The sequence below is a fragment of the Lissotriton vulgaris genome, unplaced genomic scaffold, assembly GCF_964263255.1.
Source record: "Lissotriton vulgaris unplaced genomic scaffold, aLisVul1.2 SCAFFOLD_1550, whole genome shotgun sequence".
Lineage (NCBI taxonomy): Eukaryota > Metazoa > Chordata > Amphibia > Caudata > Salamandridae > Lissotriton > Lissotriton vulgaris.
Genome location: NW_028244604.1, coordinates 270,479 through 285,639, shown reverse-complemented (window position 1 = coordinate 285,639; position 15,161 = coordinate 270,479). Strand labels below are relative to the sequence as shown.

The window sequence follows — 15,161 nt, the reverse complement described above, 5'->3', positions numbered from 1 at the left end:
ATAAATAAACACAACTACAAAGATGCAAAGTAGCACCTCTCTGCTGTAAAAAAAGTATTTTTTATTTTCACACTAGTTTTGATAGGATGTTCAAGACTGTCATTTATTTATTTATCAAGGAGGCAGCAGCCTCAGGGATACTTTGAGCTATGGCAAGACACATATTTGGTATAATAAATGGAGCGTTGTCATGGGGATTCCAATATCAGCACCAACACTGCTTATCTTGACTAGAGGTGCATTTTAAGGTAGGGTACTTCTTAGCCTGTAGCATTACACTCAAATTGCAGTTCAGGATTTATGTGTCATATATGTTAATTATCAAAGGAATATGAATAAATGTGGCTACAGTGACCTACAGTGAACATCTACAGGCATTCAGCTGATCTTTACTCTTTATCTGACAAATACAGTAGAAGGAAACTGTTTCCTAATAACTTACAAACATGTCGCCACCCATGCACACCCTTTATAAAAAGTGGGACTGGACTTCTGGGAAGAGCAGTCTAAGTGCTTGGATATGAGATTAACATGAAGGAGAGGAAATATTGAAACTTCACTTGACAGAGGAAATTCAAGGAAAGGGTGCAAAGAAGGGAGTTATGAGTAGGCTAGATGGATCCTAGAATTAGAAATTAGGAACAAATAAGTGAAGGAAAGAAAAACAGCAAAGTTCTTTATAAGCAATGGAACTTTTCACAGAGCAAAAATTAGTAAACACTGATAACACTTATTTTTACAGTTTTTGAAAACATTGGAACACACTGAAAAATAAACTGAAAACAGCTAAGCCTAAATATATCCTTATCTGAAAAAGGAGCCTACTTCAATCTTAGTTCATTCACAGTTTGGGCACTGTATGCAGTTCTATGCATTTGATGACGAGCTCCAGCTAATAATCTCAATTACAGGGTATGCCTTTAAATATAAGCACTTTGTATACCCAAGAAAATAAAGTTGTGTAACATTGAAATAAACCTATGGTAAATTCTACTCTTGTATTTGTGCACGCTTGTTTTGTAAACAATTTTGTAGAATAATAACAATAGTGACTGCTGTAGGAAATAGTAGAGTGTCTGCACGAGTGCATCCACTTTTGTTTTTAAATGTAAACGGACTGATTACCTGAAGTGCTCAGGGTGACACAGTGACAACTGAACAAGTAGGGTTTCAGAAAAAACTGTACTCCAGATACGTTGATATGGTCGTGTTTGCAGCAATGGCGACTTTACTAAGAACACATTCTGGAAGTCTGAGACATTGGTCGGTGAAAGGGTGCTCATCTTACCTGAGTGAACTGACTGGTATATTCTGCCAGCCCTGTGGTCGTGGACTCCTGCCTCTCCGCTTGTGCAAACATCTGGTGCAGCAATGCTGCATACTCGCGGTCACTCTTCACTCGCTGCGTTATCCACTTCTTTATGACCTCCAGGAGGCGAAGCTCGGACTCTTGAAGCCGGATAAGAGAGTTGTGTCCATCAGGGTAACAGAAGTCTGCCCCAAACCCCATGGCTGAATGCGCAGATGGGCTGTAGGAAACTTCTGTCCACAAAATGCTGCTGTTTTCAGCCTAAAACAAGACATATTGAGCTTAGTCAGAGGCCCCTTCCTTCACAAACAGGGCTGCAGGTACTTCAATGAAACTTGGTGTAAAAGATGCAGACTTAAATGTACAGTGGATGGTAAACAGTAAGTACCTGGATGCAATGAAGTTACATATTTAACATGTCTATGGGTCTGAATTTAATAAAATTGGCTTCAATGCAACTTATGCACCTGACGACTATTCACGTGATGTGCAGATTCATTCATTGTCAGTTGTTTTTTCTATTTTTATTTTCCATGACAAACTGTTTACTCAAAGTTCTCAACACTCACACAGGTCCTTATAAAGATATTGGTTGCTTTGGCACGAGTGTTTCAGTGGCAATGTAGGTTTTTCCCTTGGAGTGAGTGTGACTACAGGGATGAGTCCCACAAGCCATTATATGGAGTTAGTATACACCTTGAAGGGCAAAAGTGCATGCCTCACCACCAGGGCCTCAGGCAAGCAGGCCAGCCTCCCCTTTTAATGTTTGTCTTATGTCCTGTGTTATAACAATCAACGAGTGCCAGACCCGAGATCACAGACTGAAGATAAAATAAGGAACGGGGATTCACCATCAGTACTGATGAAAGCCCAGGACCTTTGCATGGGCAGTGAGGAAGGACTGAAACAATCTGACTTCCTAAGAGGGTATACAGGTAGTAACCATCCCCTTAATTCCTTCCAAAAATGGTTTGGGTAATAATACTGGTGGCACCCAAAATGAAAGGAAACCGGGGTGACCACTAGGTATTTTTAATATTTACACTCCCTGTCGGCATTAGAACATTATCCAAAGTGCTCCCTGTAAGGTGGTTGAGCCCACTCTGGTTTTCAGAGACCTAGATGCGACCCGATGATGAAGCATGAAACCAATAGGGTGTATGAGGGTCCATAATAAAAATCCTTAACATTCCTAAAGGGTCAAACAGACTAGGTCATTAGTTCATAACCAACTACCGGATGGTAGGATACCCATTGTGAGATTGCTTTGTTAAAACAACTTTAATGGAAACAGAAAATCTGAGACTCTGCAGTACAAACATGCCAGGCAACACAGCCAAAAAGTGTCAATTGTTGAGTCTGGTGAATCGAAAAACTTTTATCCAAATTTATCACGAGGATTGTCCTCGACTTTGAGGGGGGAATAGAGGTTGACTGATGGCACGAATGGACAGCCTGTACAGTGGACAGGACTGGGAGTTAACCACCATTAAATGGTTGCCAACAATTCTCCACAATCCTCGTGTGGGGATCATCAAGCCCTCTTACTATTTAATCGTTCAGGTTATGCCTCTTAGACCCCCACGATTCTTCTTGATCAAATAGGTTTGCCCGTTTGGTATCACTCTCCTCTCAATAATAAAGAATTACATAATTATTGAATATGATCCAACCTTAAGGTTGTTACTTTTAGTATGATTGAACATGAGTTCTCTTCGTGTTCTGAGGGCAGGAGGGTGGCACAGGATGCACAAGTCGACCACGTCCAAACACAAGATGCATATCATTAGATGAAGTTTATTCATGACTGGTGACAGACTCCAGATAAAAGTACCCGTGGAACTGTCTAAGATCTAATATATATTCACTGAAAAAAACAAAGGATAAAATGATGTCATAGTAAGATGAATATCTCATCGACAAAAGTATTGTTTTGAACTAAAAAAGACAGACATTCACCAGTTATAAATTGTGCCCCTGCCACGCACTGCTTATGACCACGCATATTACATAACTCATGATATGTTCTATGACATAATTTATGACATCAGTGATGCCATCCCAAATGACCTTATTAATGACATCACCCACATATACCTAACCATTGGTTCTGCTCTCTAGCCACCACTGGGGCAGTAGCCAGCCATTGTTTTTTTTTTTTTAAGTGGTTGCCCCAGTACATTTATCTAAATATATGGGGATGTGGGGCGAGCCCCAAGTCCTCCAGGGCCCCAGCAAACTCACCAGCCAGGACCCATTGTGGTACTGGCAGGAGCCAGCTCATTGACTTTTCTCCAACCGGGCAATAGCAGCGGATTTCACATTGCTCCTGCTCAGATGTGAGCAAAGATGTGTTTTCTGTCCGGGGGAGTGAGAGCAGGGTATTAGGCTATGCCCGCTTTCTGCCAGGCAGAAAACAGCATTGTCCTAGCAGATGGGGTCCTTTGGAGCACTGCTTAGATCTGACCCCGTGGGATGGGAATCCTTCTGGCCAATAACCAGCATGGGTAGAGGTGTGATTGATGGCCCCGGGATGGGGTCCTCGGGACCTCATTGAGGTACGGGAAGGAGGATTCCATGCCGCACTACCTTTTAATGTTAAGGAGGAGCTGTAATTGGCTCATGGAGGGGGGAATCTATGGGCCCTCCTCTTCAAACAAATGTGCTGGGCCCGAGGGATGGGCCACCCCACTGTCCACCACTCCAATATACGCCACTCCTATGTATACCTTTCCACTGTACGCCAGTCTAGTCTTCGCCTCTCCAATGTATATCACTTCACTCTATGCTATTCCACTGTATGCTACTCCACTGTACTCCACTACATTCAACATAATTCCTCTCTACACCACCCCACCCTACTCCATTGAATGCCACTCCACTCTATTCCACTGTTCGCCATTCCACTCTATGCCATTCCACTCTACACTATTACACTCTAAACCACTGCACAGCACCCCCCTCCAGTCTATGCCACTCCACTGTGTGCCCCACCACTTTATGATATTCCACTGTATGCCACTCAACTCTACGCTATTCAACTATTTGCCACTGCACTGTATGCCTCTGCACTGTACACCATTACACTTAACTCTATTCCACCCTACACTACTGCACTGTACGCTACTCCAGTGTATGCCACTCCTCTCTATTGCACTCCACTCTACGCCACTAAACTCTATGATATTCCACTCTACTATATGCCCCTCCATGCCACTCCAGTCCACGCCACTCTACTATATGTCACTACACTATAAGCTATTCCACTGTACGCTGCTCAACTATATGCTGTTCCACTCTAAGCTGTTCCACTTTACACCACTACACTTTATGCTATTCTGCACTATGGCCACTTAATTCTATGCCACTACAATCTACTCTTCTGAGCTTTACGCCACTACACTTTACTTCACTGTGTGCTATTCCACTGTAGTTAACGCCACTTTAAGCTATTCCACTGTAGGCAACTCTACTGTATTCTATTCCACTGTACGCCACTTTGCTGTTCTCCACTGCACTCTAAACCCCTCCACTCTACACTATCCCACTGTACACCACTACACTGTATCTCACTCCATGCCACTGCTCTCAGTGCCACTTCACTCCACTCTACTATATGCTAATCCACTCTACACCACTGCACACCACTCTACTGTACTTTTTTCCATAGTACCACATTCCACTTAACGTCCCTCCACTGTGTCACACTCACCCTACTCCGCTTCACTCCATGCTTTGACACTACACTGTACGACACTCTCCTCCAATCTGCTGTGCAACACTCCACTTAACAAGACTCCACTTGACGACACTGGACTCTACGTTTTGAAACACATTTTTATTAAAAAATATAACAGTACAATTCAATGAAAAAAATAATGATGAAACCACTACATTTGATTTTGATTTGATTTCTGTAGCGCCCGAATCACCCCCATCGGGATATCTCCGCGCTGTGACTGCTAGTGGCCAACCAGAGGAGAGTTAGAACAGTGTCGTTTTCAGCAGTTTTCTAAAGGCCAGGAAGTTGGGGCATTGACGCAACTGGGGAGGGAGCTGGTTCCAATAACACGGGGCAAGGTGGGAGAATGCTTTACCGCCCATGCGAGCTAGTTTGATGCGTGGGACATGGAGGAATCCTTGGTTACTTGATTGCAAGGTTCTGTGTGGCATTTATCTGACCAATTTTTTGGTCAGGTACCTGGATCACATGTTGTTCAGGGATTTGTGAAGCTTGCAGCATATTTTGAATTTTACTCTTTGTTTCACTGGAAGCCAGTGAAGTTCTCGAAGTAACGGAGTCGCTGAGGTTCTGGGAGGGGCATTGTTCACCAGTCGGGCCACAGTGTTTTGAACTACTTGCAGTTTACTATTGGAGGATCTTTGGGAGAGATAAGTAAAGTGTTGCAATAGCCCAGGCGGCTGAGAATTAGGGCCTTGAACAGAGTTTCGCAAATGGATGGGGGAAGACCCTACGGAGGAGGCCCAGTGTGCGACAGCATGTCCCTGCGGTGTGGTTAACGTGTTCTTCTAATGTAAGTTTCTAGTCAAGTTTCACCCCTACGTTTTTCACCACATGTTTGGGGGATAGGGCTGACCCTAGCTCCTCAGGCCACCAGTTGGGGGAACATTTCATCGTTGCTTCTCCAAACAGCATAATTTCAGATTTTTCAGTGGTTAGCTGAAGGAGGTTGTCTCTCATCCAATGTGCAATGCCTTTCATGCCCTCTGAGAAAGTGGATTGGATGTTCATGTCCGTTTTATCAAAGGAGAGAAGAAGTTGCTTATCATCGGTGTAGGAGATAGGGATAAAACTGAGTTGCCTCAGTAGGCCAGCTAGGGGGGTAACATAGATGTTAAATAATGTGGGGCTCAAGCATGAGCCCTGGGGTACCCCCCTGGTGACTTTGGTGGTTTGTGAGCTGAAGGGGCCTAGGTTATGGTTTGCCTTCTATTTGTGAGGAAATCGGTCAGCCATTTCAAGGCTTTCCCTCGGATGCCTATGTCCTCAAGTCGCTTGAGTAGAATCCGGTGGGAGATAGTGTCAAATGCAGGTCTAGCAGCACCAAAAATACTGCTCGACCTTGGTCCGCCAGCATACGGATGTTGTCGGTTACTTCCACTAGGGTTGACTCGGTGCTGTGTTTAGGTCGAAATCCTGACTGTGAGTGGTCGAGACGATTTGAGGATGCAACAAATTCCGATGGATGCTTGTTAATATGTTTCTCTAGGAGTTTGCTATGTAGAGGGAGCAGAGAAATGGGACTGTAGTTAGAGACATCATCAATGGTGATCTTAGGGTTTTTCCTAATGGGGATGATCTGTGCTGCTTTCCACTCTGGAGGGAGGCTGCCTTCTTCCATAGATCTATTAAGAATTGAACAAATGGGAGCAACAAGCGTCTTGGATAGGAGGGCAGAGGTCTTAGCAGGTATAGGATCTAGGGGTGATCCAGATTTGACGACTTTCAGCAATGATTCCACTTCGATTGTGGTCAAATCTGGGAAGGATTTGAGGGCTAAAGCGTCAGTAGCAATAGGGGGAGAGTCTATGCTATGGCCTGACTGAGGATGTTATGTTAATATGTTATGTTAATAACTATTTCTAATGCGCAACGTACACCCATGGGTTTCTTGGCGCTATATATCAAAGACACCGAACACAGTTCTATACGCAAGCCTGTTGGTAAAGCCACGTTTTCAAAGACTTTCGGAATGCCAGTAAATCGTTACTCTGTCTGATAGAAAGTGGAAGAGCGTTCCAAAAAGAGGCAGCCAGATGGTAAAAACAGCTGCCACCCTGGCTTTTCCTCTTAAATGAAGAGACATTCGCAAGGCTTAAATGTGTTGAGCGTAAGTTGCGCTGAGGTTTATAGTTAGTAATAGATTTCCTAATAAATGTGGGGCGGATGTCACGGAGCGCCCTGAAGGCGATACAGCCTGCCTTAAATGCGATTCGTTGAGCCACAGGCAGCCAGTGAAGTTTTTCCAACCCAGCCCTGATTGATTGCCACTTGGGTTGTTTCCAGATGAGCCTTGCCGCCTGGTTTTGGACCAACTGGAGGTGTTTTAATAGACCAGTTGGAAGACCCAAGTAGATACTGTTAGAAAAATCCAGACGGGAAAGGACAAGGGCAATCACTACTTGAATAAGTGCAGAGTGTGTTAAAAAGTGGGCGATTTTCCTGATCTTTCTGAGTTGGAAAAAGCTAGAAGAAACCATCATTCCTATCTGTCCTTTAAGAGAAAGGTCCTCCTTAAGAATAATCCCTAGACTTTTAACCGAATAGGTCTTTGTGGGAGGGATTCCCATATCGATCGGCCAGAAATGTCGACCCCAGCTCAGTTCACTTTTCCCAGGCAAGATCAATTCTGTCTTGCCCAGGTTAAGTTTGAGATGATTTAGGGTCATCCATCTCTGTATGTGTGACTTTACGGCCGAGCATTCGGTGGCTGAATCTTGGGTGTTTAGGGGAATAATTAGCTGAAGGTCGTCAGCCTAATTGTAGAGAGTGATTTTATAGTTTTTTAAGGAGAAAATCAGTGGACGAAGATAAAGATTAAATAATAAAGGAGAAAGTGACGAACCTTGGGGTACCCCACAGGTAGATGCCATCCTGGGGGCTGTAAAAGAACCTAATCTCACTGACTGTGTACAATTAGTAATAAGAGAGGCAGTCCATTTCAATGCGGAGCCCCTGAGGCCGGCCTGCTCGACACGGCTGATCAGAATGTTATAGTCAACCGTGTCGAACGCAGCCGATAGATCAAGGAGTGCCAGGGCCTTGTCTGCATTAGATCTTAACGTGTCTTGGACCGCCAGAATAACAGTTTCTGTTGAGTGAGATGGTCGAAATTCCGCTTGGCTCGGTTCTAAATAATCCGAATTCTCGATAAAGTTAGAAATACACCTGGATACGTGAGCCTCCAGGAGTTTAGAGATAAAAGGAAGAAGGGAAATGGGCCTGTAATTGGCTGGATCCAGGGGGTCTGCTCCCGGTTTTTTCAAAAGTGGGATCACAGTGGCATTTTTAAATTTATCAGGAACAATGCAATGTGTGAGTGATTCGTTCAGGAGAGATAAAATTCCTGATGGAATAGCTGAACACACCTCCTTTAAGATGTGAGGTGGGCAACTGTCATGGGGCGAGCCAGATTTAACGCATAAGAAAAGTTCTGGGAACATTTTTTCATCAATAGATGGAGAAGTATCTAGAATAGCTGGATTATAGTAGGTGTCTTCAATAGGGTCCCCGCAAGGGAGACTTTGGATAGTCTTTTTTATGATGGCAATTTTATCTATAAAAAAATCATTTAACGAGTTACAAAGTTCCTGCGAGGAAGCCATAGGAAGCATAGTTCTTTCGTTGTTACACAGATCATTCACTATGTTGAAGATATCTTTAGTTTTATTTTGTGAATTTAAAATGTTTCCGGAGAAATAATCCGTTTTACTTTGTAGAATGATTGTTAAATAATTTCTACGAGCCGTGATGTATTCCGCCCTATCTTGGGGCTCATAATTTGCTCTCCACTTTCTTTCTTTCTGACCTACCTCAAGTTTTAAAGTCTTAAGGTTAGTGGTGAACCACTTATGAGCATCCATAGTGCGTGCCCGTGTAAATTTTACTAAGGGCGCATGTATATCCGCAGCCCTTAGGAGCCATTGTGAGATTTCCTCTTCCGTAAGGTTTAACTCCTTGTGGGATACTGGCATCGTAGATGACAGAGTTTTAATAAAAGCAGGTGTGTTAATAGCTTCCCATTTCCTGGTATTTCCACCCGCCATGAGTGGTAATTTAGCATGCCCACTAATAGTTAATGTAAACTGGATAAAAGAGTGGTCAGACCAAATATAGGGCATAATAGAAAGTAATGAAAATAATAGAAAGTAATGAAAATGAAAGATTAAGGGACCAAACTTGGTCCAAAGTATGACCTTTTATGTGAGTAGCGGAGTGTATATGCTGGGTCAGATTGATGTCTGAAAATAATTCTGAAAGTTTCATTGCCTGGGGGTCACTGATGGTATCATCAAACCAGTAGTTTAAATCGCCAACCAGGAGTAATTTTGGATATATGGTTGCAAGATAGGCAATCTGCTCTGCCAATGACATTGTAAAAGTAGTCATGGTTTGTGGAGGTCGATAGAGCAGGACAAGTAACAACGCTCCGCCAGCGGTGTCAATTTTAATTATTATATTTTCTGTATCACTCAAAGTCAGAGAGGGCAGCAGTACAAACGTATGATCTTTGCGAATGATGGCTGCTACCCCTCCACCCCTTTTACCCATCGGACGATTCTCAGCTATAATCTATATCTTCTATACTACTATTATAAAGAGAGAACTTGCACCTTTAGGCAAGGTAAACTCGGGAACTACAGCGCCAATCTACACACCCAAGACATCTTAGAAAACCTCAGGGCAAGCAGAAGGACATAGGCTACATAAAAATAAAAATAACACGTTTTTTTAAATATTAATAAATTTAAAAAAGTAGTCCCTTGCAACTAGCGCCGGCCGCGACGTCTGCGTGAGGGGAGGAGCGGCGTTGACCACAACCAGGAAGAGCGGAGGACAACAGCGCCGGTAGGAAGAGAAAAGGCGTGCTAGCCGGGGATGCGTCTAAGAGAAGACCAAAGTTAAATACACAGCTACGCATTTGAATGGGGGATAAATTACATAGTTAGTGGGGACCACGCTAAGAGTGCGGATGTAATGCCCAATTGCGTAAAACGACAGAATGCAGCGTTTGTATAGAGCATGGTACCGAGTTGTAGAAAGTAGCTAAGAGAGAACAAAAACGAATAAAAGAGCCGGTGGTACCTCCGTTTGTGTCTAAGAGAAAACAAATATAATACAATGTAGCTGGTGGAGATTACTAGCGTGAAATCCATGATGATGCTGGGGCGTGTGCAGGATCACAATAATAAGGTATGATACGGTCCTATAGGGTCACTGTACAAATAATTAAATTCTAGAACATGGTAGTGTATACGAGACATGCCAGTCGATGTTAAAATTACACAAATTAATAAAAGACTTTCGATGGTGAACCTCCTTGGTGTAGAAATGCAGCACAACCGGTAATGCCACGGATGTAAGCTGTAAAGAGTTAAGAAAGTTAGCTCCTGGCTTGCTATATGTACGTGTGTGAACTATGTGAACGATGGAGTGAGTCGGCTGGTATGAGTGTGCATATGTGTGTGCCTGTGTGTGATGCAGGCCCTGTGAAGGACATTCTTTCCGAAAGCCTAGCCTTGAACTTTAAGAGGCGCTATGGGCTTTTGCATCTCTTTTTTGCCCACGGTTGCAACCTTTTTTAAGGGCTGGCCTCATTGCAAAGGGGCCCTTTGATCGGTGTCAGAACCTGAAATGGCCATACTTAGAGATATGGAGAGAGAGAGAGAGGAATCTGCGTGAATTGACCAAGGATGGGATGATTAACTGACCAGGAAGCGTGAGTGAAGCCCCAGAGGAGAGAAAGGGGAAATAGAAAAAATGAACGGGAAAGAATGCTTCCATTAATGGAGGAAGGACTAAGCAAGGAAAATATGATAAAACGGCTAAAAGAAGGCAGGAAGAAATGGAGGAAGCAAGGGAAGTGACTGCAGCAAGGATAAGAAGAAGCGTGGACCAAGAAAAAATAGACGAAAGGGACATAGATCTGTTGAATGGAATAGTAAAGGGACCACTGTAAAACAGGAAGACTAGATCAAGGGAAGAAGGACGGAGAGCTCAAGTAAAAGGGAAGATGAACAGTTAAATGCAAGGGAAGATTTGGGGACAATGGGATCAAAGTCATGGCACCTAAATAGAATGCCCTGCAAATGATACTTTGTCCAAGGCCCCATCTATATCTATACTACAATTATAAAGAGAGAACTTGCACCTTTAGGCAAGGTAAACTCGGGAACTACAGCGCCAATCTACACACCCAAGACATCTTAGAAAACCTCAGGGCAAGCAAAAGGACATAGGCTACATAAAAATAAAAATAAAACGTAATTTTAAATATAAATAAATTAAAAAAAGTAGTCCCTTGCAACTAGCGCCGGCCGTGACGTCTGCGTGAGGGGAGGAGCGGCGTTTACCAAAACCAGGAAGAGCAGACGACATGAGCGACGTCTGCGTGAGGGGAGGAGCGGCGTTGACCACAACCAGGAAGAGCGGAGGACAACAGCGCAGGTAGGAGCTGCGAGAACCGGAGGAGCAGTGGCAGTGAGAGATACGTTGCTGGGGCGGGAGGCGGGAGGGAGTCGGCGGGTGCACCGCGCGGGCTGCTGCCGAACTTAAAACTAATGTTTATGGAGTCCTGGCGGGAGGCGGGAGGCGGGGCGGGCGGGGGGGGGGGGCTGCTACTTAACTTAATTCGAGTCCGGGCGGGAGGCGGGCGGGGGGCGAGGGGGGGGCGGGGGGATGGAGCGGGAGTGAGTCGACGGGTGCAACCCTCGAGAACATGCTGCCCCAGCCACCTTCTGCCCCGGGGTAAAAATGCAGCCCCCAGCCCCCTTCTGCCCCAGGCAAAGCTGGGGCGGGCTGCTAGTATAATATATAATACTCCAGCCCCCAGCTTGGGGGCTGGAGCTAATCTTTTGGTAGATGGTTTAAATTTTTTCCGAAAAGTGATTTGCAATGCTGTTGCACAAAGTTTGGGAGGGGGCTACTTCGGTGTGACATGCCTTGGGGTTGGTAAATGAGTTTAAAACTTGGAACAAGGTGCGAGAGGAGTTTCCAGCACTTTCAAGTTGTACTATGATGTGCGTTTTCTGAGCGAGTTTTATATTTTTGTGATATGCTGCTAGTGCGTTTTTGAAGTTTTCCTTATCTTGCAGGCCTTTGGAAAGGAGCCACAGTCGTTCTCGGATCTAAGATCGGCGGTGTACCATGGGGTCTGGAGACATTTGGCTTTGGTCGGTTGCAAATTTCAAAGGGGCTAGACAGTCAATAGTAGTTATCATACTGGCAGTGAAGGATGCTAGGTGTTCCTGAGTCATGTCGGAGTCTGAGATCTTGGGGGGTATGAATATTTCGCTGAACTTGGTGGGAGTGATTTCTGCCATTGCCTGTAGTTCTTGGTAGGGTAGGTATTGTGGGCTGTATTGTCTTTCTGGCCGTGACTTTGAAAATCAATTAGAAAGTGGTCCAGCCATGTCAGAGGCCTAGAGGCTTTGTAGGTGGTGTTGGGGAAATTGGTAAAAATTATGTCTAGTGTGTGTCCTGCCCGGTGGGTGGGCTCATTGTTGATTTTTGTTAATCCTAGTGTGGATAGGTCCATCAGCAAAGCTACAGCCATTTTATTGTCAGGATTTTAGGCATGTATGTTAAAGTCGCCTAGCAGTAAGAAATTTCTGGTTGAGATTACGTGGGGTGAGATTAGCTCCGTTAGCTGTGAAGGAAACTTGGAAAGGGGTCCAAAGGGCCTGTATACAAGAACATCTTTCCAACTGAGTTGAGTATGTAGGTCTGCTCTGAAGATTAACATCTCCATAGATTTGCGACACTGTTGGTCAATCATGGAGAATTTTATCGAGTCTTTATATATGATTGCTAACCCACCTCCTACCTTGTGTGGTCTGTCTATTTTATGAATGTGGTAGTCCTCAGGAACTGCAACAGCAATATCAGGGTTAGAGCAGGGCTTGGTCCTAGTTTCAGTCAGAAATGCGATGTGGGGAAGAGTAGAGGATAGCTGATCATATATGTGAGTGGAATGCTTGGGTAGTGATCTGACATTGGCCAGGAAGCAGTTCCAGCCTCTTTTATTGTCATTTTGTGGGGGCTGTGGTGTTCTTTCCTGTTCGCTGGTGATGGGGGGTCTGAACTCACAATTGCATTGGGAGGGGGTTGTAGCGTTGCTTGGGGGCCGAGTAGGTGTTTTGCACTCAAATTTGCAGGTCCTGCATGCGAAAGGTCCTTCTAGAATTAGAGAGGAGCTACACTCTTTGTTTTATGGGAACCTGAGACCGTTTATATTTCTAATTCTTACTAGGTCTTGTCTGGAATATGTACGGACTGTGCTTCCCTTATATATTCGATCTGTGGGAGAACCGGCAGGGGTTCTGGATCCTGCACGTCGTGCCCTGCATCTTTTTATATGGAGGCAGCTGAACTGCTAACCTCCCGATCTGGAGTCCACTGGAAGTGAGCTCTGAGTCACTTCCGGTAGGTGTTGCCTCCCTCCACACAATCGGAACGATCCGCAGTGGAACAGGGAGGCACCAAGCGAAGCGTGAGCAGTGTTTTAAAGTGCAGTGAGTAGATTAAAAGCAGATTTTAAAATTACAAGATGGTGTTTTCAGATTTAAAACAGTGTGGCATTTGGTATAGGCGCCCTTTCTCAGGCACTCCTTAATTACCAGTAGCAGGCTAGCAGCGATTACCAATTCATGAATGACACTTTAAAAATAGCAACAAATAAAATTCTATGATGGAGTCCTTTAGCACTCCTTGTACTACATTGTACTGTACATTAACTATAACTCACTACTCTACCATGCACTGTGCAATCACAAATTATGTGAATTGCAATGTCATAACTGTTGTTGTAAACGCTATAATTTTAAATGGTTCAAGTGATATAATATGAAAAGGTATAGGCAGTACATGGAGAAGGCACGAGTTATAGTTAATGTAGTGTGGTTACCGAGTTCAATACACTGTGTATGGAGGTGTGCGAGTTATAATAATTTGAAAGTATTGCATAAATTAGAAATTAAAGGTGTAAATTTAACTTTAGAATTTCCAATTTGTATGTAGTTTAAGTTTGGTTTGTATAGAGAGAATAAATAAAGTTATAGTAATTTAAAGGTGGTGAGTAAATTATAGAATTATAGCATGACGATTTCTAATGTTTGTGTAGTTTAAGTTTGGTTTGTTAGGCTGTATAGAAAGAATAACGTTTTCCTAACTATAACAAAAGTTTAACCTTTGTTTTTTAATTGAATATATATGTATATATATATATATGTATATATATATATATATATATATACTAGCAGCCCGCCCCAGCGTTGCCTGGGGCAGAAGGGGGCTGGGGGCTGCATTTTTACCCCGGGGCAGAAGGTGGCTGGGGCAGCATGTTCTCGAGGGTTGCACCCGTCGACTCACTCCCGCTCCATCCCCCCGCCCCCCCCTCGCCCCCCGCCCGCCTCCCGCCCGGACTCGAATTAAGTTAAGTAGCAGCCCCCCCCCGCCCGCCCCGCCTCCCGCCTCCCGCCCGGACTCCATAAACATTAGTTTTAAGTTCGGTAGCAGCCCGCGCGGTGCACCCGCCGACTCCCTCCCGCCTCCCGCCCCAGCAACGTATCTCTCACTGCCACTGCTCCTCCGGTTCTCGCAGCTCCTACCGGCGCTGTTGTCCTCCGCTCTTCCTGGTTGTGGTCAACGCCGCTCCTCCCCTCACGCAGACGTCGCTCATGTCGTCTGCTCTTCCTGGTTTTGGTAAACGCCGCTCCTCCCCTCACGCAGACGTCACGGCCGGCGCTAGTTGCAAGGGACTACTTTTTTTAATTTATTAATATTTAAAATTACGTTTTATTTTTATTTTTATGTAGCCTATGTCCTTTTGCTTGCCCTGAGGTTTTCTAAGATGTCTTGGGTGTGTAGATTGGCGCTGTAGTTCCCGAGTTTACCTTGCCTAAAGGTGCAAGTTCTCTCTTTATAATTGTAGTATAGATATAGATGGGGCCTTGGACAAAGTATCATTTGCAGGGCATTCTATTTAGGTGCCATGACTTTGATCCCATTGTCCCCAAATCTTCCCTTGCATTTAACTGTTCATCTTCCCTTTTACTTGAGCTCTCCGTCCTTCTTCCCTTGATCTAGTCTTCCTGTTTTACAGTGGTCCCT

General features: G+C 44.4%; 1 protein-coding gene across 2 annotated transcripts in view; it reads right to left on the bottom strand.

Moving 5' to 3' along the window:
- Positions 1–15,161, bottom strand: part of FES (FES proto-oncogene, tyrosine kinase) — a 481,567-nt gene that overhangs the window by 244,054 nt on the left and 222,352 nt on the right. For both annotated transcript variants that reach the window (XM_086948863.1, XM_086948864.1), the window contains one exon: positions 1,289–1,570. In XM_086948863.1, coding sequence (XP_086804989.1) covers positions 1,289–1,510 — 222 coding nt within the window. In that variant the 5' untranslated portion in view covers positions 1,511–1,570. The remainder of the gene's footprint in view (positions 1–1,288; positions 1,571–15,161) is intronic.